At 42.8% G+C, this 22,689-nt stretch overlaps 2 protein-coding genes across 7 annotated transcripts in view; one reads left to right on the top strand and one right to left on the bottom strand.

Annotated features, from left to right (window-relative positions):
- Positions 1–2,813: 2,813 nt before the first annotated feature.
- On the bottom strand, positions 2,814–18,393 carry Psmg2 (proteasome assembly chaperone 2). The gene is made up of 7 exons (XM_059246816.1): positions 17,962–18,393; positions 14,458–14,629; positions 13,120–13,178; positions 9,899–10,017; positions 8,980–9,153; positions 6,127–6,247; positions 2,814–3,110 (listed from the first exon to the last, which is right to left on the bottom strand). Exons 1-7 carry the CDS (start codon positions 18,016–18,018, stop codon positions 3,018–3,020), a joined length of 795 nt encoding a protein of 264 aa, XP_059102799.1. The 5' UTR covers positions 18,019–18,393; the 3' UTR covers positions 2,814–3,017.
- The window catches only part of Cep76 (centrosomal protein 76), a 40,516-nt gene continuing 29,821 nt past the window's right edge, over positions 11,995–22,689 (top strand). Inside the window, exons 1-4 of one of the 6 annotated variants that reach the window (XM_059246812.1) lie at positions 11,995–12,032; positions 19,391–19,546; positions 21,371–21,443; positions 22,188–22,412. In XM_059246812.1, the coding sequence (XP_059102795.1) occupies positions 19,391–19,546; positions 21,371–21,443; positions 22,188–22,412 (454 nt within the window). In that variant the 5' untranslated portion in view covers positions 11,995–12,032. Of the gene's footprint in view, positions 12,033–18,160; positions 18,578–18,967; positions 19,097–19,390; positions 19,547–20,541; positions 20,590–21,370; positions 21,444–22,187; positions 22,413–22,689 lie in introns of those variants that run through there. The other 5 variants (XM_059246809.1, XM_059246810.1, XM_059246811.1 and 2 more) reach the window with 5 other exon arrangements.

Below are 22,689 nucleotides of genomic sequence, written 5' to 3'. Positions count from 1 at the left end.
ATAGAAATATGGGTTAAGTGTAAGAGTTAGCTGGCAACAAGCCTGAGCTATCCCCTGAGCATTTATAAGTAGTATTAAGCCTCCAAGTCAATTATTTGGGAAGGGTCTGCCGGGTATTTGGGAACAGGCAAGTAGGAGAGAAATGTCCGATTACAAGCACCCATGTTGGGGAGACTCACTTATAAATCCAGCTCACAGCAAACTGGAAGCGTGTCACTTTGCATGGGGGTAAATGACAGGAAGGGTGGCTAGTGAGCGTTTAACATTTATATCCTTTTGAGTTTTTTATATCGAGAGTATGTTTATTGCTTATGTAGTTCAGTATTTGGGGGAGGAGTATAGTGGTACATACTTCTAATTCTAGCACTCAGGAAGTCAGAAGCAGACAGATCTCCGAGTTCATGGCTAGCCTGCTCTACACAGCAAGTTTCCAGCTAGCCAGGACTACATAGTGATCCTGTCTCAAGGAAGAAGAAAACAAGGCCAGAAGAGGATATAAGATTCCCTGGGGTTTGAGGAACCTGAGCTGAATCTAACTCAATTCTACCTTCAAGACTTCAGTGGGGTTTTGTTGGTTGAAGTTCTGTTGGTATTTTCTTCCACAGCATCTCATATAGCTCAGATTGGTCTCAAACTCTCTTTGTGGCTGAAGCTCACCTTGAACTCCTGATCCTCCTGTGTCCACTTCCCAAGTGCTGGTGTTACAGGCTTGTGTCACCATGCCTGTTTGCTCCTGCCAGTTCAATCTTCACTTCTCCTCTCAGAGCACACCAAGGAAAATGTAGGTTCAAATCCCAAGTAAATTTTAGAGACGGCTAGAAGGTTTGTTGAAATTCGTGACATTTATTTTTTTATTTCTATTTTTTTAAGGATTTATTTATTTATTATGTATAGTGTTCTGTCTGCATGTATGCCTGCTGGCCAGAAGAGGGTGCCAGATCTCATTACAGATGACTGTGAGCCACCATGTGGTTGCTGGAATTGAACTCAGGACCTTTGGAAGAGGAGCCAGTGCCCTTAACCGCTGAGCCATATCTCCAGCCCGACTTTATTCTTTTTAAATGTATTTATTTTTATTTTATGTGCATTGGTGTTTTGCCTATGTCTGTGTGAGGATGTCAGATCACCTGGAATGGAGTTAGACAGCTGTACCTTGTGGGAACTGGAAACTGAACCCAGGTCCTCTGGAAGAGCAGCCAGGGCTCTTAACCACTGAACCATCAGTGATATCAATGACCTCTAAATGTTTCTCCTAAGACTGAAATGCAATTCTGCACTGCTGGGGTAAAGTTTGGCTGTAAGCTTTGGACAAACACCTATGCCCTCTGAACTTGTCTTAGTCTACTGGGTACCTACCAGGACTGAAACAGTCATCATGTGCCTGGTTTAAGAAGGCAGGCCAGGGGCTGGAGAGATGGCTCAGAGGTTAAGAGCACTGACTGCTCTTCCAGAGGTCCTGAGTTCAATTCCCAGCAACCACATGGTGGCTCACAACCACCTGTAATGAGATCTGGTGCCCTCTTCTGGCGGGCAGGAGTGCATGCAGATAAAACACTGTATACATAATAAATAAATCTTAAAAAAAAAAAAAAAAAAAAAAGGCAGGCCAGAACTCAGTTCTTATTCCTGACCTCACACAGGCCACTTGAAAAGCCTCTTCTTAGGCCATGGCTCTGAATGACATGGATTCTGTTCAGTTAGTCACTCTGTGCACATCTGGGCTGAGCTGCTCTGAGTTCCAAATTGTCCCTAATACACTTACTGTGGCCACTACATGTGAAAGACGGCTGCCAAGAAAGGCACGGCTGATCTGCTGTGCTTCCTAGGCAAGCAGAGGGAGCAGAGGGAGCTGCTTTTTGTCAGGCTTGGCAGCAAGCACCTTTACTCATCTTGCTGGACTTAATAACTAGTTTTTTCTTTTCTTTTTCTCTTTTTTTTTTCAAGACAGGGTTTCTCTGTGTAGCTTTGTGCCTTTCCTGGATCTCGCTCTGTAGCCCAGATCTCACAGAGATCTGCCTGGCTCTGTCTCCCGAGTGCTGGGATTAAAGGCGTGCGCCACCATCGCCTGGTCCGATAACTAATTTTTTCACACTAAGAGCTCATAAAATAAATTATTTCAAGTCTTTTATATTTGTTAAGACTTGCTCTGTGGCATGGAATACAATCACTGTTAGAGGTCTCAGAGGCTGCCGACAAGAGGTGTACTCCCTTCCTTCTGTTAAATGGAAGTCCATTTGGTCTATGATACAGCTACACTTGAAGTTTCTTCATTGATTTTGTTTGAATGATAACACGGAAAGATTAACAAGATAGTGAAGTCATCTACTACTGTTCTATCAGGACCAGACTAACTTCTTATGCCCATTAGTGTTTATTATATGAAACTGCAAGTCCTGATGTTCACTGCATACAACCCCTAAATTTTCTTAAGAATTGCTTGGTTTGGCCAGGTGGTGGTGACAGGCTTTTAATCCCAGCAGGGAGGTAGAGGCAGGCAGATCTGAGTTTGAGGCCAGTCTGGTCCACAGAATTAGTTCCAGGACAGTGACGGCTACACAGAGGAATTGGATCAAAAAAAAAAAAAAAAAAAAAAGGACTGCTCAGTTTAACAAGCAGCGGCCTTTACATCACTGTAATAGTTATTAGAATATCCTCCAGAAAAGCAGCTCTGATACCAGCTGGACTGCAGCCTGTTCAAGGCTCTGTGTAAAATAAACTCATGGCTCCATTCCACTAGGCTTGTGATGACTTAGTACAGTATAAACAGATAGATAGCAAAGTAGTGATTTCAAAAGGGAAACTTTCAGATAAACTGCTTAGGAAATAAAATTTTATTGTACAAAATTTACATTTACTCTATATAACAAGCACAGTAACTTCTAAAACCTCTTTTCTTTGAGGTTTTTCTGTGAAAAGCATTTCTAACATACCCTCAGGCAGCACAAATTTCTATACAGCATATACTCAACAGTTCATCCTGTGATCTCTTGGGGATGAGGGAGAAGGCTGAAAACAGATCAAAACAGTGCAGGAGGAAGTCCACTGCCGAAGAGGAGCCGCCAAGAGCTGGGGACCTTCCATGGCAAGGCAGATGCTCTGGGGTTGTTACTCTGTAAAAGAATAAAAGATACTTTCATCTCTAATCTTAACACTCAAATCTCTCTTTTGGTCCTGACACTTGCAGCTAGTCTTTATTGTTAGGAAAATTAAAGCAGTAAGTTTTCTATGTCTTTATATAAAACAATGTTTCTAAGTTTCATCTCAAATATATGCCAGACCAGCTACAGATAATAAAGTGTATTAAGTAAATCAAATTCAAAAGGAACATGGGGTGGGCATGGTGGTGTACTCCTGCAGTGCCAGTACTGGGAAAGTGGAGGCAGCCATAGTTATACAGTGAGTTTGAGGCCAGCCTGGGCTACACATGTCTATTAAAAAAGGGGAGGGGGGTTGCTGCTTAAAAAACAAAACAAAACAAGATGACTTGCAGGTTTGCAGGGGGAGGGTTGAAACAAGGTCTTGCTGGTGGCCATCTCAGAGGAGCAGCAGGTGACAATTGAAGTTTAAGGTGTCAGCCCACCAGGAGGAAGCTCTGATGGATCATTCTCGGACAGGCAAGACCCTGAGACAACAGACCCCAGAGTGTCTTTTGCTTCTGCTGGGCCTTCACATGTTTGCTGCTAGCATCTTTCTCTGGTATCTGGTGTGGTGTGAACAGGTATGGGGAGATCCCCAGTGCCTGTAATGTAGTGTGTTTATCTCATGGAAACATCCCATTCTGCTGGGCATTTTTAACTGTGGATTGTTATGAAGATGATTCCTCCCTAAGCTGTACTATCTAATTGATAATAATAATGGTAGCTTATACAGAGTTTTGATGAATAAAAGCAAGTGTAAGGAAATGTTATACAACTAGGGCCTATGAGTTTTACCTAAGGAGCTGCATAGATTGCAGTTCAGGTTAATGATTAAGGAAAACAATTAAGTCCCCAGGAGTCAGGCTGGCTCTAATTCTCTTAATGCTGAAAGATGCAGTCATAGATTTTGTTGTGCATCATTAGCTGAAACAAAGCCTTAAAATAACTTCAGGTTAGATCAGATGTTTTGATAATAGTTGAAAGATAAATAACCACAGAAAACAATCTTAGAGTTCACAAGGACACATAGCTGAGCTGTCTGATTCATTAGGCCAGGGTTGAAAATACAAAACAGCCCAATTATTACTAGCTGATGCACTTTTCTTGCTAGGATTGGTTGATGACTAATTCCTTGTGTCCATTTCTGCCCTCAATCTCCTGATATAAGAAACTATTGATGAGTGGGTATGTACCCCAAAGATTTAAAGTAGAGCTGACTGATTCTTTTTCATATGTAAAAGTTTAGGTTTGGGATTCCTTCAAGATTCCTTATAAGATTACCTTTCAAGATAAGTAATAAAGTAATTGGCCCTTTCTCTGTAACTGCAAAGTACAGCCTGCCAATAAAAGACCTGACTGAGAAAAATACCTTGTATGCCTAAATGGTTAATCTTTAACAAGCTGCTTGGGTATAATGTATGTGGGTTCTTGGGATAATTTGTTTTCCACCTGTAATGTGTAAAATGTTTAATCATGTAAGAGATTTGGAAAACACACTGTTTTTTACTGTTTGTTTTGTATTCACTGTAATCATTCACTTGAAAAAACAGAATATATCCACATTATAATTCCTATATTGCCTGAAAGATTTTGCTGGGGTATATAAGCTGTAAGGGAAAAAACAGAGAGAGTTAAAAGAGTTAAAATGGGCTAGAAGAAAAATATCAGAAATGAGAGAAGGAAATCACCAGGAAAATAAAGAATAGAGAATGCAAAAGAATAAAGGAAACCATCATGAGAGTGTGTGAGTGTCTTTTTCCCTAACCTCCTCAGATAGAAAGTCATAGTTCTGTCGACGCCATGGCTTCCCTTTGAGCCCTGTGCTGCCTGGAGGCTGGCCACCCCAGACAGCAGTAAGGTCTCACCATGTAGCTCTGGCTGTCCTTGAACTCTCTATGTAGACAGGCTGGCCTTGAACTTAATCTGTCTGTCCCTGCTTCCCCAGTGCTGGAATTAAAGGTGTGCAACATGGTGCTTGGCCTGTGGTGCTTTGTTAGGCCTAAAGGCTCATTTCTCTGGGTATATGTACTGCCTAATATTGTTGTCAACTTGACACAAGTTAGTCATCAGAGAGGAAGGAGCCTCAGTTGAAGAAATGCCTCCATGAGATCCAGATGTAAGGCATCTTCTCAATTAGTGATCAATGTGGAGAGGGGGAGCCCATGGTGGGTGGTGCCATCCCTGGGCTGGTGGCCCTGGGTTCTATAAGAAAGCAGACTGGGCAAATGTGAGCAAACCAGTAAAGCAGCTCCTCTCCATGGCCTCTGCAACAGCTTCTACCTCTAGGACCCTGCCCTATTTGAGTTCCTGTCCTGACTTTCTTCAGTGATGAACAGTAATGGTGAAGTGTAAGCCTAATAAGGCCTTTCCTCCCCAACTTGCATTTTGGTCAAGGTCTTTTGGTGCAGCAGTAGAAATTCTGACTAAGAGAGTACATTCATTTCCTAAGAGGGAAGAATACGTTAATTATAGCTTACTTAAGTCATGGTACTGCTCACATGGCCACAGCAACACTTTACTTTCCTAAAGCACTAAACTGCACAGAGTTCTGGTTTATTATTATAAGAAGCTGTCTGGGGCAGGACATGAGGGCACATGCCTTTAATCCAGCACTGGGAGACAAAAGCAGGTGGATCTCTCTGAGTTCAAGGCCAGCCTGGTCTACATAATAAGCTTCAGAACCGCCAGAGCTACATAGAGAGATCCTGTCTCAAAAACTAAACCAAACAAACAAATAAAACCACACACACACAAAAGTTGTCACAAATACTATGACATGAATAGTGAGCACATTGAGGAATTTAGGACTTTCCTGTTTGGAAATCTGCCTTAAACAATGAGATAACAGATCAGTTAACTGTCCTCACTTATTTTCAAGTTTGGCTCAAACTACATTTTATGTAAAGATGTGTATTTACTGAACAAACTTTCACCTCTTTAGTCTACTTACACATAAAATGCAAGTTAATGAATCAGATCAGGGACTTACAGACGGTTTGACTATCTGAAGCCATTCGTTAAGATACTCCACAAGACTGATTGCATCTGGGATGTTGTCCCCTTCTGAAACAAATTTCAACAGAACTGCCATTTGGATTTCTTTAGAGCAGCTACAAGTAAAAAAAAAAAAAAAAAAAAAGAAAAAAAGAACAATTCAATGTTTTCTCCTGATACAAGATGCTTATTGCAGTGTGTGAATCTTTACAGGTAAGTTAACTTGCCTCATGTTAGAGAAAGAAAAGACATCACATTGTAAGAAAGATTATTTTACCTCTCATTGTCCCACATATATTCTGCTTCAAAGGAGCCCAGGGAATATGCAAGTGTGTGCCTCATTCTCATCCTCAGGAAAAACTAGCCTTTCTATTCTTAGCTATTAATACATGAGACATGTTCTGATCTACTTCAAAAGCCTACTTTAAGTGGTTTTCAGGCCAGGCAATGCTGATGCATGCCTTACGCACGCCTTTAATCTCAGCGCTTGGGAGGCAGAAGCAGGTGGATTTATGTGAGTTCGAAGCCAGCCTGGTCTACAGAAAAGAGTTCCAGGACAGGCTCCAAAGCTACAGAGAAACACTGTCTCAAAAACCAAAAGGAGTGGTTTTCAGAGGCAAAGAGACTGAATAAAATAACACTCAAGTTGTGTTTAAGAAAGGGCCTTAGCCGGGTGGTGGCAGCACATGCCTTTAATTCCAGTACTTGGGAAACATAGGCAGGTGGATCTTTTTGAGTTCAAGGCTAGCCTGGTCTACAAATCAAGTTGCAAGACAGCCAGACAACCAAACAACAAAGACAGGCTCTTGTCTGGCAAGGACTGGCCTTAAACTTGCTACACAGCAGAAGCTGACTTTGAATTCCTGATCCTCCTGACTCCACCTCCCACGTGCTGGGATTACAGTGTGAAACACCAACCTTGGCTTTACTCTTAATAATCTAGAGCAGTTGAAGGAAAACTGGAAGACTGTGGAATAGTAAAGAGCATTACTCCTTCTTACAGATACTTTCTTCTTTTTGAGACTAAGTTTCTCTGTGCAGCCCTGGCCGTCCTGGAACTCACTCTACAGACCACCCTGACCTTGACTCGGAGATCCGCCTGTCTCTGCCTCCTGAGTGCTGGGATTAAAGTTGTGCACCACCACTGCCCAGCTTAGAGATTTTTTTTTAAACTGTCTCCATCTTATTTATAAATCACAGGACAGGAACAGAATAGTAGGACTGAACTCTAGCTGTCTCACTCAGCAGATGTGTTGGGTAAGTTACTTCTGTTCTAATGTTCCCCATCTGAAAGAGTAGGGTTAAGAGCCTTCCTCAAAAAGGCACACAGCTCAGTCCTAGCACTAGGGAGACCCACCTCAATGGGCACGGAGGCACACAGCTCAGTCCTAGCACTAGGGAGACCCACCTCAATGGGCACGGAGGCACACAGCTCAGTCCTAGCACTAGGGAGACCCACCTCAATGGGCACGGAGGCACACAGCTGCAGTCCTAGCACTAGGGAAACCAAGGTAGGAAGGCTGCTGAGCCTAGGCCATGTGAGATCCTACTCAGAAGCAAAATAAAACAAACAAAAAACAGCAGAGAAAGAGAGATGGAGATTGAGAGACAGACTGACCAACCAAGAAGCCTGGCCTTATGAAGTCTCACCCTGCACATGTGGCTGAGAACTCAAGAGGCCTGAGCCGACCCCTAGAGCCACAAATCTACTTCCGGTTTTTTGCTTGCATTTCTAGTCATCCTAGCTTTTCTGTCTCATCTTCCATCCCGTTAACTGTACAGACTGCTAGACTGTGCTGTCCCTTCAGTCTGGATGGTACCTGCCAACAGAAAGCCAGGGCAACTACAGGGCTTTGGAGATCACAGTTAATTGTTGCCTGTTGGGCATTAGTTTAAAAAGTAGCTATTTTAGCCGGGCAGTGGTGGCGCACGCCTTTAATCCCAGCACTCTGGAGCCAGGTGGATCTCTGTGAGTTTGAGGCCAGCCTGGGCTACCAAGTGAGTTCCAGGAAAGGCGCAAAACCACCAGAGAAACCCTGTCTTGAAAAACAAAAAACAACAAAAAAAAAGCAGCTATTTTATGTATTTGGTCAAATTTCCGTTTGTTTTGTTTTGTTTTGAATAAAAGGAGAGTAAATCTGAGATGGGCTTCCATGTGACTTGCAGTGAGGACAAGGAAGGGAGAAGGAAAGTGGAAGGAGTGGAAGGCCCTCCAGGAACGGTTCCTCCGCCAATAGTTTAGTGCAGTGGACAGATGGGTGGAGGACCACGAAGGAGTCGGTGAGATGGCCTGTTCTGGAGCAGGAATCAAGGGTTGGAGGCAATGCCTGGGGATGATTTCCCAGGGACTGTTGGTAACCTGTGTGATTCTGCGTGCGGAGAGTGGAGCTGGCCAGCATGAAGCACACAGGACAGTCAGCTAAGGGACTCTGTGAGCAGATGTTATGGACTGAATTGCTCCTTCCCACAACTCTTCATGCTATGACTGGATCTGGAGAAAGGATCTTTACTGGATAACTGAGGTTCATAGAGGTCATAAAAGGGGACCCTAATCAAGTCAGAGCATGGCTGTACATGGAGAGAACTCTCAGTTGCTTTTCTCTGCTCATGCGCGCGCACACACACACACACACACACACACACACACACACACACACACACACACACACACAAACCAGCTGTCTAAAAGAACCAGAATCTAGTAACTCCGGCTTCCAGCCTCTCCACGGTGAGAACAAAAACAACCAACACCACACTGGTGTTCCAGCGTGGGGCTAGAGTAAAAGAGAACACAACTGCACTACATAGATTGTTAAACAGACAGTGAGAAACAGACAGACAAACTTACCTTTCATCATAGAGTGTCTTTGTGATTCCACCTCCAGGAATGCGGATGCAAAATTCAGAATCACTCATTTCAGGAATGCATGAACTTTTTTCCATTTCTAGCCAGTTAAGGCTCTTTATTTTATTTTGAACACTCTTTTGCATAGAAGGTGTAAGCAGGTACCGGAAAGGAGTACTAGAAAAATCATATTATTATGCTTTTAAAAAATTACAAATACCAGAGAAACCCAGTCTCAAAACACAAACAAACAAACAGTCAGATCTTAGAATAATAATAAGAGCAGTCCATATACTACTTTATAAAGTTTGTGATAAAGTATAAAAACTTCTACTTCCATTTCTGGTAAATTTTGTCTTATTTATAACTAAGAACTCACTCTAAGGGCTGGGGATGTTGTTCAGGGGGTAGAGTGTTTGCCTGGTGTGTGCAAGGCCCTGGGTATGATCTCTAGCACAATCACAACACACACACAGACACTCACACTCTCTCTATATACACACCATACCTATACAACCTGGATTTGATCCACAGCATGTGTATACCTCCGTAACCATAGAAACACATGAATTTACTGGCATACTAGGGTACTAAAAAGATTTCTACAAATATAAATGGTTGCATATAGAAAATAATGTTCATCCATTCTTTCAAATGTTTCTAGTTAATTTCGGGGCTGGAAGTATAGTTCACCCAGTGACAGAGTGCTTGCTATGAAGACCTTGGTTTGATCTTGTGCCATAAAAAGTAATCTTCCTTATACCTAGCTGTGCTAGCCTCAGGAGCTAAAGGAACTCTTCTTTTCTTACCTTTCATTTACCTTCTTCTTTCTCAATTCCAGCTAGGAAAGGACAGACCTGGACTTTAAATTTGAAATAAACAAACGACCACAGTATAAACTGTAACAATGGCAAGAACATACCTTCGAAGTTGTAGATCATTACGGTGATAGGAATGGCTGCTGGAAAGAACGATAATCCTGGCACAGTTGCTGCTTTTCACCCAGGCCAGCAATTTCTCACAGAATGACTTGGATTTATACTTTGTATGCCATTAAGATAAAAAGAAAATACTAAATTGAGATCTCACAGTCGAAAATAACATATACAACCATCTACCTATCAACTTTTTGTGATAATGATTGATATGATTTACTGACACCAAAATGATCAGTACTGTAAAATCTATTTACTTCTTTTAAACTGAAAATGAAAGACAAGGCCGGGCGGTGGTGGCGCACACCTTTAATCCCAGCACTCGGGAGGCAGAGCCAGGCGGATCTCTGTGAGTTCGAGGCCAGCCTGGGCTACCAAGTGAGTTCCAGGAGAGGCGCAAAGCTACATAGAGAAACCCTGTCTCGAAAAACCAAAAAAAAAAGAAAAAAAAAAAAAAAGAAGGACAAAGATCAATGATTTAATATTATCTTTATAATCATAAATTGTGAAGAATGTAAATCTCCTAAGGAAAATTTCCCTTCTCTTTATTTAATCTACTGTACTTAATAACCAGCTACATAGTCATCTATGAGGTATTCTTTTTAGAAATTTCACTGTACTATGATCACAAGGGAATAATCAGATGAACACTGAGTAATGACTACCTGGCTTTGAGTCCTCAAGGGCATCAATACTGAGAAGAACAGAAAGAGGAGGGCAATAGCTAAGGATATCAACCATAAGGATGTAACTTCCACGTGTAACAAGCCAGCCTTGACTGGATCTAGAACTGAAAGAGTTCTGAAAATAATTGGGGAGATCTAAATATATTGGATGACATTTCCAAATCATTAATAATGTTGTCAGGGTTAAGAATGGTGGTGTTGTGAGACTGTCCTTGTTTTTAATATAAATTCCTCCCCCCATGACTAGGATAGAACCCTGAGCCTCATCACACATGCTACGAAAGTACTCTGCCACTCAGCCAAAGCTTCGGGTATCTGTCCTTTCAAAGCTGTGTGAACATTTAAGGATGAAACATACTAAGTCTGCTTGCCTAGTAAGCACAAGATCCTGGGAGTAATCTCTAACACTGGAAAAACGAAAACAAACCCCGCCCCCCAAATATAAAAGCACTACCGTGGAAAAACCAAAAACAACCGCAGCATTAGTGGTGCGATGGTGCACTTACACAACCATGCCACAGATGAACCTCACACAGAACACCAAAGAAAGGAAGCTAGGCAGAAGGAAACATCTGCTCTGAGAGTCAGTTACCTCTATAATGGTTTACCTTATCACTATTGTTCTTGGATGGCTGATAATATTCTATTTCTTCACTTGGAGGAATTTTTTTTTTTTTTTTTTTTTTTTTTTTTTTTTGGTTTTTCGAGACAAGGTTTCTCTGTGTAGCTTTGCGCCTTTCCTGGAACTCACTTGGTAGCCCAGGCTGGCCTCGAACTCACAGAGATCCGCCTGGCTCTGCCTCCCGAGTGCTGGGATTAAAGGCGTGCGCCACCACCGCCCGGCCACTTGGAGGAATTTTTACTTGAACTCTTCTCCACATATATTTAGGTAAAAAAAATTAAAAACTATTATACAGTTAACTTTTCCACTAAACTCTTTTTTTTGGGGGTGGGGGTGGGGGTTTAAGACAGGGTCTCACTGTGTAGTTCTGGCTGTCCTGGAACTCACTTTGTAGACCAGGGTGACCTTTAACTCAGAGATCCACCTGCCTTTGCCTCCCAAGTACTGGGATCAAAGTCGTGTAACACCACTGTCCAATCTTTCACTAAACTCTTAACAGGGCATGATAGTGCACATCTGTGAGAGAGGCTGAGTCTAACTCTAGCTACATAGCAGACTCTGTTTTCCAAAAACAAAAACAAGAACTTTCTGTGTTTCTGACCTCCGGAACAGATAATAAATAATCCCATCAACAAATGTTTACTCCATTTCTCTATGTGAAAAGCACTATCCTAGGAGCTGGGTAGGTCACTGAATGTCATAATGTCACCCTTATTTACTCTTCCTCAGTGAGGTAATAAATATATGATATGGCAGGTAATGAGGATTTTTGAAGTGAGCATAGGATGAACAGACATGATGTAGTCTGGGAAGGTAGGCAATCTCCTCTTCTCTAAAGAGAAGCAAGTCTTTGGCAAGAAAGCATTCCAAGTAGAGAAACAGGCTGGGATGGGAGTGAATTTAGTGTCTGAACACCACCATAGGCACCAGTGTAGCTGAAGGCTGGATATGCAGATCAACTGCCAACAGAACTCTCTGCAATCATGGCAATGTTCTTTTTTGGGAGGTGGGGGTGGGGGGGCTTTTTCAAGATGGGGTTTCTCAGTGTAGCCCTGGCTGTCCTGGAACTTACTCTGTAGACCAGGCTGGCCTAAGGCGTGCTCCACCGCCACCCAGCAGGGCAATGTTCTTATGGCAATCTCTTGCTATGTGTACCTACAGAGAATACATAGATATATGAGACTAAACTACTTTATCAGACAGCCAGGCAGAGTCTCATAGGCCCTGGTAAAGGACTGTGAATTCATTTTGAGAGATGAGAAGCCTCTGAGGGTTTCATGGAGGAAGAGATGTGATTTGACTTGGGTTAGATGATCATTGGTATTACCGTTGGAAAACAGACTATTAAGTGTTTATGGGGGTGCTGGGGGCAGAGTAAAACTGAAGTATGAGTGATGACAATAGTTTTGGATAATTGAGCAGTGGTGGTTACAGCATGTTTTTTGTTTGTTTTTTAAAAGATTTATTTATTTATTATGTATACAGTGTTACAGTGTTCTGTCTGCATGTACACCTGCAGGCCAGAAGGCACCAGATCTCATAGATGGCTGTGAGCCACCATGTGGTTGCTTTGAATTGAACTCAAGACCTCTGGAAGAGTAGCCAGTGTTCTTAACTGCTGAGCCATCTCTCCAGCCCCTAGGGCATTTTAAATAAATGATTCATATACCAAAATTTTTCTGCAACGCTACCCAAATTGAAAATGTGTTAACTCATAAGGCATAATTCCTTCCAGTATAAAAATGAAATGACATTCACACACCTGAAATATTATGAAACTTTCGTCAAATCAGACCTTTCCTAAGTATACATAACAATACAGGAGAAATGACTCTATGTCTTATTGACTTTGTGTTTTGTCACTACCCTTCAATGAATTTAAAAAAGTAAATATACCAACCTTAATGAAGATGGATCTTAACTGAAGCACCACTAGCTTCCTTGAAGGTAATGCATATACTACAAAGAGAAGAAGAAAAGGAAATAGGACAGGCTACAGTGAAGAAGCTGCTAAGCTGAAATTATTAGCATGATAAATATTTGAGTTACCATAGCTTTTGCACTTAAATATTTTCAACAATTAAAATATAGGCTTTAAAATTAAAATTTAAAAATAAAGTCAGCCACTTTAATATTATATTCATTTCATCAGTCCTGTTGCTCTAGAAAACCCTGACTACTACACCATGTATTATATAGTCATGGTGGATGTGGTGGCTCACCTGTAATTCCACCTCTCAGAAGGTGAAGACAAGGGATCCCTGGAACAAGCTGGCTAGCCAGACTAGCTGTATCATTGGACTCTGGGTTTACTTGACTCTGCCTCCGTGAACAAAACGAAGAGTGATCAAAACACACATAGAAGCACAGGCTCTAAGCGCGACGCCCTTTCCAACTACTGTCCTTCAGCTCTTTCGTTAGGTCTTGTTTTATTTTTCTGTTTTGAGACAGGTCTTACAACACGCCCAGGTTAGTCTTGAGTTCTGCTCAAGCAATCATCCCTACTATGTAGCTGGAGTATAGGAGTATGCCACCAAGCCTGGTTTATAGTCTATTTCTTTTTAATTTGTAAGTTAAAAAACTTGCCAGGTGTGGTGGTTCATGCTTTTAATCCCAACACTTGGGAAGCAGAGGCAGGTGGATCTCTGTGAATTCAAGGTCAGCCTGGTCTAAGAGCAAGTTCCAGGACAGCTAAGGCTGTTACACAGAGCCCTATCTCAAAAAAAAAAAAACCACAAAAAACAAAACAAACAAACAAACAAACAAAAACCCAAAACCAAACAGAATCCAAACAACAAAACAAAACACCCTTATATAATTTTATTTAGTTTTGTATACACACACACACACTCCCCGTGGTGGCCAGAAGAGGATGTCAGATCATCTCGAGCTGGAGTTACAGGTAGTTCTGAGCAGCCTGGTGTGGGTGCTGGGAACTACATTCACGTCCTCTGGAAGAGCAGAAAGTATTCTGCTGCTGACAAGTATTCTGACCACTGAGCCATCTCTCCAGCCTCTAATTAATGTTTTAGGTTGGCAGACTAGTGAGTTTCACCATAGCGCTTTATACATCGTCGCTGAACTTTGTTCCTGAGAGTCTATTCCTAGTTTTAAAGAACTCAGGCTGGACATGATTATTCACAGGAGAGCAAGGAGTTCCAGAAAAGCCTGTGTTATATAGTGAGACTCCATCTGAAATAACTAAACACTCTATATAGAAAAAATGCCACAGACATACCTTCAGTATTTATACTGAGTTCGTCTGAATCTTCCTCTTCAGTTGCATAAGGATTGTTTCCAACCATTGGCACCAGGCAATCAGTATAGAAATAACCAATCTTACACATGTTCAGTGTAGAAATAATCAGATCGATTGCAAGCTGGCCAACATTTCCAACGGATACTGCCGGCTGAAATGAAAAAGATTTGCTCTATGAGTCACCAAAATTACCAGTACTTTTAAGTTTAGATAGCCAAAGTACTATATGCTTATGCTTAGGCACACAGCAGCACACTGATTCTTTTACAAAATAAAACAAACAAACAAAACTTTCTGCTCCTGCAGAGTTTCCATTCTACTAAGGAAGAATAAACAGTAAAACAGAGTAGTAAGTGTTATGGAGAATGCAGTGTATGTGTGCGTGCTATTTTAAGTAGGGTGATCAAGGAAAGGCTTACTTTAGGTGACAATGGCTGAAAACGGCACAGTGGAGAGCTACAGTTGACAACCGTATTCTCAAGGTTGTGCAAAACAAGTGGAAGGGCTGTGAGGTAGGAAAACAGCCAGGGCTTGGGTCTTCTTTCAGTTTGCTGTTACACTATTTACTCCAGAGGTTGGAGCGATTGTTACCCCACATTATACACACACACACACACACTCCCCCATGGCTTCAAAGTGCCAAATGTCTACCTATACCACACAGGAGTTTTCATACCACACAAGAGTTTTCTGAACTCCAATCTACTGGACACACCACGTGGCTATGAAACACGCAAAGTCAGCACATACAAAGCTAAATTTCTGTCTGAACTTGTCTTATTTTATATTTCACAAAAGAGCAATATTATTTATTTGTTTGCTAAAACCAGGAATTTTCTTTCTTTTCCTTTACTAACTATACCTAATTATGTAATATACAAATAACTTTATTTACCAAATCTATCTTTTGTGTGGCACATGCACCCATGTGTAAGTACAGCTGCCTGGTGTGTGGGCCCAGGTGCTTACATATATAAGCATAAAAGCAAGTGGACAATGTTGGGTTTGGGCACCTTGCTCTGTTACTGTCTTGGTGCCCTGAAACAGGATCTCTCATTGAATCTAGAGCTAGCTGGTGTCTAGGAAAGCCCAGAGATCCTTCTCGTCTCTGCCCTCCATGGTGCTGGGCTTACAGGCTAACATGGCCACAGTTTTTATGAGTGCCAGTGATGCCAGATCCTCAGGCCTGAGCTGTAAGAGCTCTCACTGCGCCATCTTCTGAAGCTCTGTTTGTTTTGTTTTTAAATACAGACAACAGTCTATGTATGTGTCCCTTTAAGGGAAGGAACACAACTGTGGTCCTGCTTCAGCCAACTGGCTCTTGTTTTCATCCTTTCGGCAGCTGCCTTGATTTGGATGTCAGTCTTCCCTGGTTATTTTCCCACTTCTCACTGGTATTTTCCACCAGATTCCTGGTTACTTCCTGTAATTCTCTCAATGACTCTGCTACTTTTGGGTAGAATCATCAGTTTCATTATACTCCTGCATTATTCCCACTGGTATGTAATCATACTTCAATATTTTTATTCCTTTTTAAAATTATTTATTTTTATTTTATGAGCATTGGTGTTTTGCCATGGGAGTCAGGTCCTTTGTAACTGGAATACAGACAGTTGTGAGCTGCCACGTGGGTGCTGGGAATTAAACCTGGGTCCCCTGGAAGGGCAAGTAGTGCTCTTAACCACTGAGGCATCTCTCCAGCCTATTTTTTTTTTTTTTAATTTTTAAAAAATTTTCTTTGGTTTTTTGAGATAGGGTTTCTCTGGATAGCCCTGGAACTCAGTCTGTAGACCAGGCTGGCCTTGAACTCAGATCCACCTTCCTCTGCCTTCTGAGGGCTGGGATTAAAGGATGGTGCCACCACCATTCCATAGTACTTTCTTTTAAAAAAAAGTGTCCTTTGATGCCACACAGTACCCTGACTGCCACGCCACTTCTCAGGCCTCTACAAAGCTAAAATTCTCTAATTGTTGTCCACTACAGTCTAAGTAGGAACTTTATCTCTGAATACACGAACACATACACTCTATCTTAGTGGTTCTCAACCTTCCCAATGCTGCGACCCCTTTTATATAGTTCCTCCTGTTGTGGTGACTCCTAACCTTAAAATATTTTCACTGCTACTTTGTAACTGTAATTTTGCTATTGTTCTGAATTGTAATGTAAATATCTGTGTTTTCGGATAGTCTTATGCGACCCCTGTGAAAGGGCCATTCAACCCCCCCAAAAGGGGTCCTGACCTACAGGTTGAGAACCTCTGCCTTACCTTCTCTTTTCCCATTTATTTGACCACCCATCAAAAGGCATTCTTCTTCACCATTTCACTAGTAACTAACTGGCTTAACCACCTGACCACCTATATGCTGCCACTCCCAAATGAACGACTTATGACTGACTTGCTTGATAACTGATGAATAGGGGATATCTGTCTCTCTCATTTTATATTACTTTAAACAGTACATTGTCCTCTGGTCCCTTCTAGGTCACTGGGCCTCACTACTCTCTCCACATGTCATTCTCAATCCTTTGCAGTAGTCTAGGCACATGAGTCTCTTGTTTTAGGCATCCATTTTCCAGGGCACCCCTAACCCCATCATCTATTTGGTCACCAATTTGTCTAAAACATCAAAGGCCCCTTGTGTTTCTCCTGTCAACTTTTTAAAATTTAAAAACATCTTAAAATTACGTGTCTGTCTGCGGGTACATGCTCATGTGAGTGCAGGTACTCCAGGAAGCCCAAAGCGTGTCAGGGACCTTAGAGTCGGAGTTATAGGCCATTGTGAGCCTGTAACTCAACTCCACTCTCTGCAAGAACCTTACAGGTTCTAATTACTGAGCCACTTCTCTAGTCCCTTCTCTTCAATTTTTGTTGTTCTTGTTGGTCTATTTATTGAGGCAAGGTCTCCTTCAGGATGGTCTGTAGACATTTTCCAGCCTCACCCTTGGAGTGCTGGGAATACAGGCTTGTTCAATCCACTCTCAGCCTTCCTCAGGTCCATGATCTCGTCTCTTCTTCCAACTTCTGTCTTCTTTTTTATTGCTCTTACTGATGTACAGGTCTTTCTAACTACACTGTAAACTTTTGGGGACAAGCACCTCTTCTAACAGTCACCCTAACAGAATGCTTATCAAAAACGATGACTATAGTAGGACAATTCTGCAACTGCCCGTTAGTGGCCTAGATCAGTACTGACCCAAACTACCTGAAAAGATACTTTCACGGGCAAAACTTAAGGATTTTCCCTCCGCGCGCGCGCGACTTATGTGCAATACAACTGCAATCTAGAAACATTACAGCTGACAGGCAATGAAGGCTACAGCTAGCAGACAAGCCTCGAGGGCGCTGACAAAGGTGCTAATTTGGACGGTCGCCCCCAGCGACAACTTCCCAGGAGCAGACACACACGAGCCCCGTTCTCCTAAGGCCAGGTGGCGTTTCCCGGGTCGGGATGGCGACAGCGCCCAACTCCAGTGGAGACTCACCATCAGGAGTGTGAAGTTCGTTAGGTCGGGGGCCGAATCCCCGCAGGGAACGAACATGACTGCCCTGGGCGGGAGAGAAGCACGAGCACCGGCCAGGAAGAGGAGGTCTCCTCCGTAGTGCAGCAGGTGGATCACGTGACCCGCCGGGGGTCCTTCGGGTCCTTTGGGCGCCCGGCGCTCTGCCTGATCACAGCGCGGAAAGAGGCCTTAAGCGCGCGGCGGGCGGCGCTTCCCGGGGCGTAGGTAAGGGAACCGAAGGCCGAGGACGTCGGGAACCACGCGTGGGGTGTGGGCGGGAATCCCCGAGGAGGCGGCGGGGCGGACGGCGCCGATCAGGCAGCTCGGAGGACAGCCCCGGCGTCTGTCAGTCCGCACCGTTTGAAAACAGTTCGTTGTGCCGCCGCGGCAGCCGGGTTCCCGCCCTGCCGGGTCTGACGCGACCGCGCCGCCGCGGCGCTTTGTGCTCCGCCCGCCACTGATGCTGCGTGCTCGGGACGACGGGCTCCGCGGTTGCATGGTCTGAGGCTGGCCGCGAGGCGCCAAAGTCGGCATCATGTCGCTGCCTCCGGAGAAAGCCTCGGAGCTCAAGCAGCTCATCCACCAGCAGCTGAGCAAGGTGAGGAGCGCGGGCGGACGGACCCCGAGCTCTCTCGGTGGGGACCCGAGCTTCGGCCGGGTGGGAGACGCGCAGGGAGTGCTGAGGGCTCTGCAGCCGGGGTGTGGGACGGCTGGGCAACGGAGGCGATCGCTGGCGATTTCCTCCAGTTCAGGTAGAAGTAGTCCAAGGCGAGATGTCAGGGTTACCCTTAGCCAGGAACCCCGATCTGCAGTAAGAGGATCATAAATGACCGACCACGAACGCATTTACCCCACTCGGGGCTTCCAGGAGAAAGAAGCGCGAGTTTGAACCTGCGGCGCTCCACTGCTGCCTGTAAGCTGAAGTAATAAAGCCTCTTTATGGTGTGTCCGTGCGCCAGGGTTTGTGCCGGGTCTCTGGCTTCTTTCGTCGAATCCTCCAAACAGTCTCACTTTTCCATCCTATAGGCAAGGGAGTAGGCTGACAAGTAAGTTTAGAGTTGCAAGTTGAATCAGCGGAAAGCTGAAATAACTCGCCTTTGGGTCTGCCTCCTCTCAGGTTTGTGTTTCTCTACTTCCCCTCTAAAGATTGGTTTTCGTTAAATTATTTGTGGGCAACCAGCCGTAAAGGTAGTTAGTTGGTAACCAACCAGTTCACACTTGGTCTTAGCCAAAAGGCCGAGAAGCGATTAACCAACCAGTTCAGATTGCTTCTAGTATTTTGCTCAGAAGTCTCACCTCTTAAAAGCTTACTTTTACTAGCATTGGCCGTTAGTTTTAGAAGCCGAAAACTCTAGAAATGGTATTTATTTAACAGCTTTAGAATATTGTAAATTGTGAGTTTTCTCCACAGATGGATGTCCATGGCAGGATAAGAGAAATTCTCGCTGAAACTATACGAGAAGAATTGGCACCTGATCAACAGCATTTATCCACAGAAGATCTGATCAAAGCTCTTAGACGTCGAGGAATCATTGATGATGTAATGAAAGAACTTAATTTTGTGACTGTGAGTAATTTTTTAGGCAAACAAATTGAAAGTGTGACTATTTGTTGTGTCTAAGTTTGTAGGGTCTATACTTGGGGTTCTTCATTTGTAAAACCACTATAATTTCATTCTGTCTAGTAATAGCCCTTTTTCTTAGGGATTGTTTTTGTTTTGGTTTTTCAAGACAGGGTTCCTCTGTTTATAGTCCTGGCTGTCCTGGAACTCACTCTGTAGACCAGGCTGGCCTCTTACTAACAGAGATCCCCGAACTACCACTGCCCCTCCATTTTTTCTTAGTTTTTAAAAGAGGACTTGTTTTATGTGTGTGGTGATTTGCCTGCATGTGCGTCTGTGTACCACTTGCATGCCTGGTGGTCAAGAAGGGCTTCGGTCCCCTGGAAATGGAGTGAACCACCATCAGTCAGGGTGTTGGGAATTGAACCTGGGTCCTCGGCAAGAGCAACAGGTGCTCTAAACTACAGCTCCTATAATATCGTTCTGTCAGGTGGTGGTTGTTGTTGCTTTTCTTTTCTTTTTCCAAGCAGGGTTTCTTTGTGTATCCCTGGCTGTCCTGGAACTTGCTTTGTAGATCAAGCTGGCCTTGAACTCAGAGATCCTGCCTGCCTCTGCCTCCTGAGTGTTGGGATTAAAGTGGACCGCCACCACCCCCCAGCTCGTTTTCTAAGGTTTTTAGTTGGCCCCAACCTGAGTTGGCAGATAGTGCTGATGTGATGGGAGGTGTACACCATACTTCCCTCTCTGAAGTGGAGAAACTCCTGTTACTCTGTAGATGTCTTTTCTTCAGTTAGGCATGAGTTTAAAACAAGTACACTTATACAGTTCCTTAAGGAAAAAACTAACTGCACAAACTCCTCAGATCTCTACAAATAGGTCAGTAGTGGGATGTCTCCTGGTGAGCTTAGTAAGTAGGCCTTATTTTGAAAATGAGGCAATAATGAAAAACTGTGACCTCAATACAGGAATAATAATCTACTAGAAATAGGATGGACTCATACCCGGGAGAGTTGGGCACTTTAGTACACTATCATCTTTTGGGTTTTGAGGTTTGCAAATCCATTTGTTATAAAAACTGACCTATTAACAGGCTCTGCTTTATGAATGTTACTTTTTATGTCTTTGGTTGGTTGGTTGGGTTTTTTTTGTTGTTTTTTTGAGTCAGGGTCTCACTGTATAGCTCTGGCTGTCCTGGAACTCACTATATAGACAAAGCTGGCCCTGAAATCACAGAAATCCCCCTACCTCTGCCTTCCAAGTGCTGGGAGTAAAGGTAAATGCCACTATCCCCAAAAGCCAAACGTTATGTAGGGATTAAAGGAAGTTTAGCCTTGTTTAAGGTATTGGTTTGTTTTAAGGCCAGGCTTGGTGGCGCATGCCTTTAGTTCCAGCACTCTTGAGGCAGACAGACAGAGCTCTGTGAGTTCGAGGCCAGCCTGGTCTACACAGCAACCTCCAGGACAGCCAGGGCTACACAGAGAAACCTAGTCTCAAAACAACAACAACAAAAAGCTTAAAAAAAAAAAAAAATGTGGATGGCAAGATTTAAAGACAATTGAATCCCTTCGTATTAGACTTTTACCAGTTAGATCTCTTTTATGCAGGAATTTATTTTCATTTTAATTAGGCTAGCAGATAAAGGCTTTAGTTTGTTTTTATCTCTATTTTTTTTTTTATACTTTTGAAGGCAATACGACCTAATCTCTTGCTCTACGTCCTAGAGTAGCTTTGTGAAGGAGCCTAATCCTATAGTGCTTTGTTCTGCTACTGCCGTTCTCTTAACTAGAATCTTTATTTCCTCACTTTTATTTTTTCCCTCTACTTTTCCAGGACAGTGTTGATCAAGAACTCCCTTCTCCAAAGCAAGCTGTTGCTTTTGATAAACAGTCAACATTAAAAAAAAGTATGTATATACAGATATGTATTTTTAACAGAAACTTGTTTGTGGTTGGAAATGGACATGCTATAGTGTTTGGTATTTGATAGAAAACATTTCAAGTTTTTCTTTTCAAAATGAAGTACTTAAAATTTGTCATTAGTTAACCTAAAACTTAGATGCTGTTTTGCGTGAAATAGATCAGATATACTATATAGTATATCCAAAATCAGGAGCATTAATTTCTGATGTTGTAATGGTATATTTTATAAAAACTGATGATACAGTGCCTTTTATCCCAGCACTTGGGAGGCAGAGGCAGGTGGATCTCTGTGAGTTCTAGGCCAGCCTGGTCTACAGAATGAGTTCCAGGGCAGCCAAGGATATATAGAGAGACCCTGTCTCCAAAAACAAAGAGAGCAAACTATATGTGCTTGCTGTTTAATGGTGAAATAATTATTTGACAAATACAGTTACTAAGTTGATAATGATCTGAGTTGGCTTGTGGAGGTGATTTCATGCTTTATAAACAGCTAAAAAGCGAAGGTACAACTAACCTTGGCTTTGATTCTCTCAACTGTAAATTTAGTAAAGACTATCATATTATAGATCTCTGCTTGCTATAATGCAAATGATTCTGCTACATAGTAAACTGGGTGATTCCTTTTTTATTTCAGTCAAAGTCTTTGTTTCTGTCAAGTCGTTTCTAATGTCTTGATCACATTCATTCAGTTATCCAGCAGTTTCCTCATATGTTGCTACACTTTGCAGCTAATGTTGATCCAACACGGAGGTATCTTTACCTTCAGGTTTTGGGTGGAAAAGCTTTCTTGGAACATCTGCAAGAACCCGAGCCTTTACCAGGACAAGTTTGTTCGACGTTTACTTTATGTTTACATTATCGGAACCAACGTTTCCGCTCAAAGCCTGTTCCATGTGCTTGTGAGCCAGATTTCCATGACGGATTTCTGCTTGAAGTTCACAGAGAAAGTTTAGGTAAGAAACAGTAATGACACCTAATTAAACGTGTTTGCTTTTTGTTTATTGCAGAACAACTACAGCAATCTGTGCTATAGAGAGAGATTGTGAACCCGGCCTGGGGGCTCTACTTTGAATTCCAGCTCTCAGGGCACAAAGGCAGTCAGAGCTCTGAGTTGCCTAGTGAGACCTTGGGGGTTGAGGGAGGAGAGATTGATTATGGTAGATGAGTATCTCTAGTTTTTTGTTCAGTTTTAACCCCTTAGTACTATTTTCTTATTTAAATGAGTTCTTA

Source organism: Peromyscus eremicus, chromosome 19 (genome assembly GCF_949786415.1).
Source record: "Peromyscus eremicus chromosome 19, PerEre_H2_v1, whole genome shotgun sequence".
NCBI lineage: Eukaryota > Metazoa > Chordata > Mammalia > Rodentia > Cricetidae > Peromyscus > Peromyscus eremicus.
The sequence above is the reverse complement of the archived record's forward strand: the minus strand, read 5'-3'. Positions and strand labels throughout refer to the sequence as shown.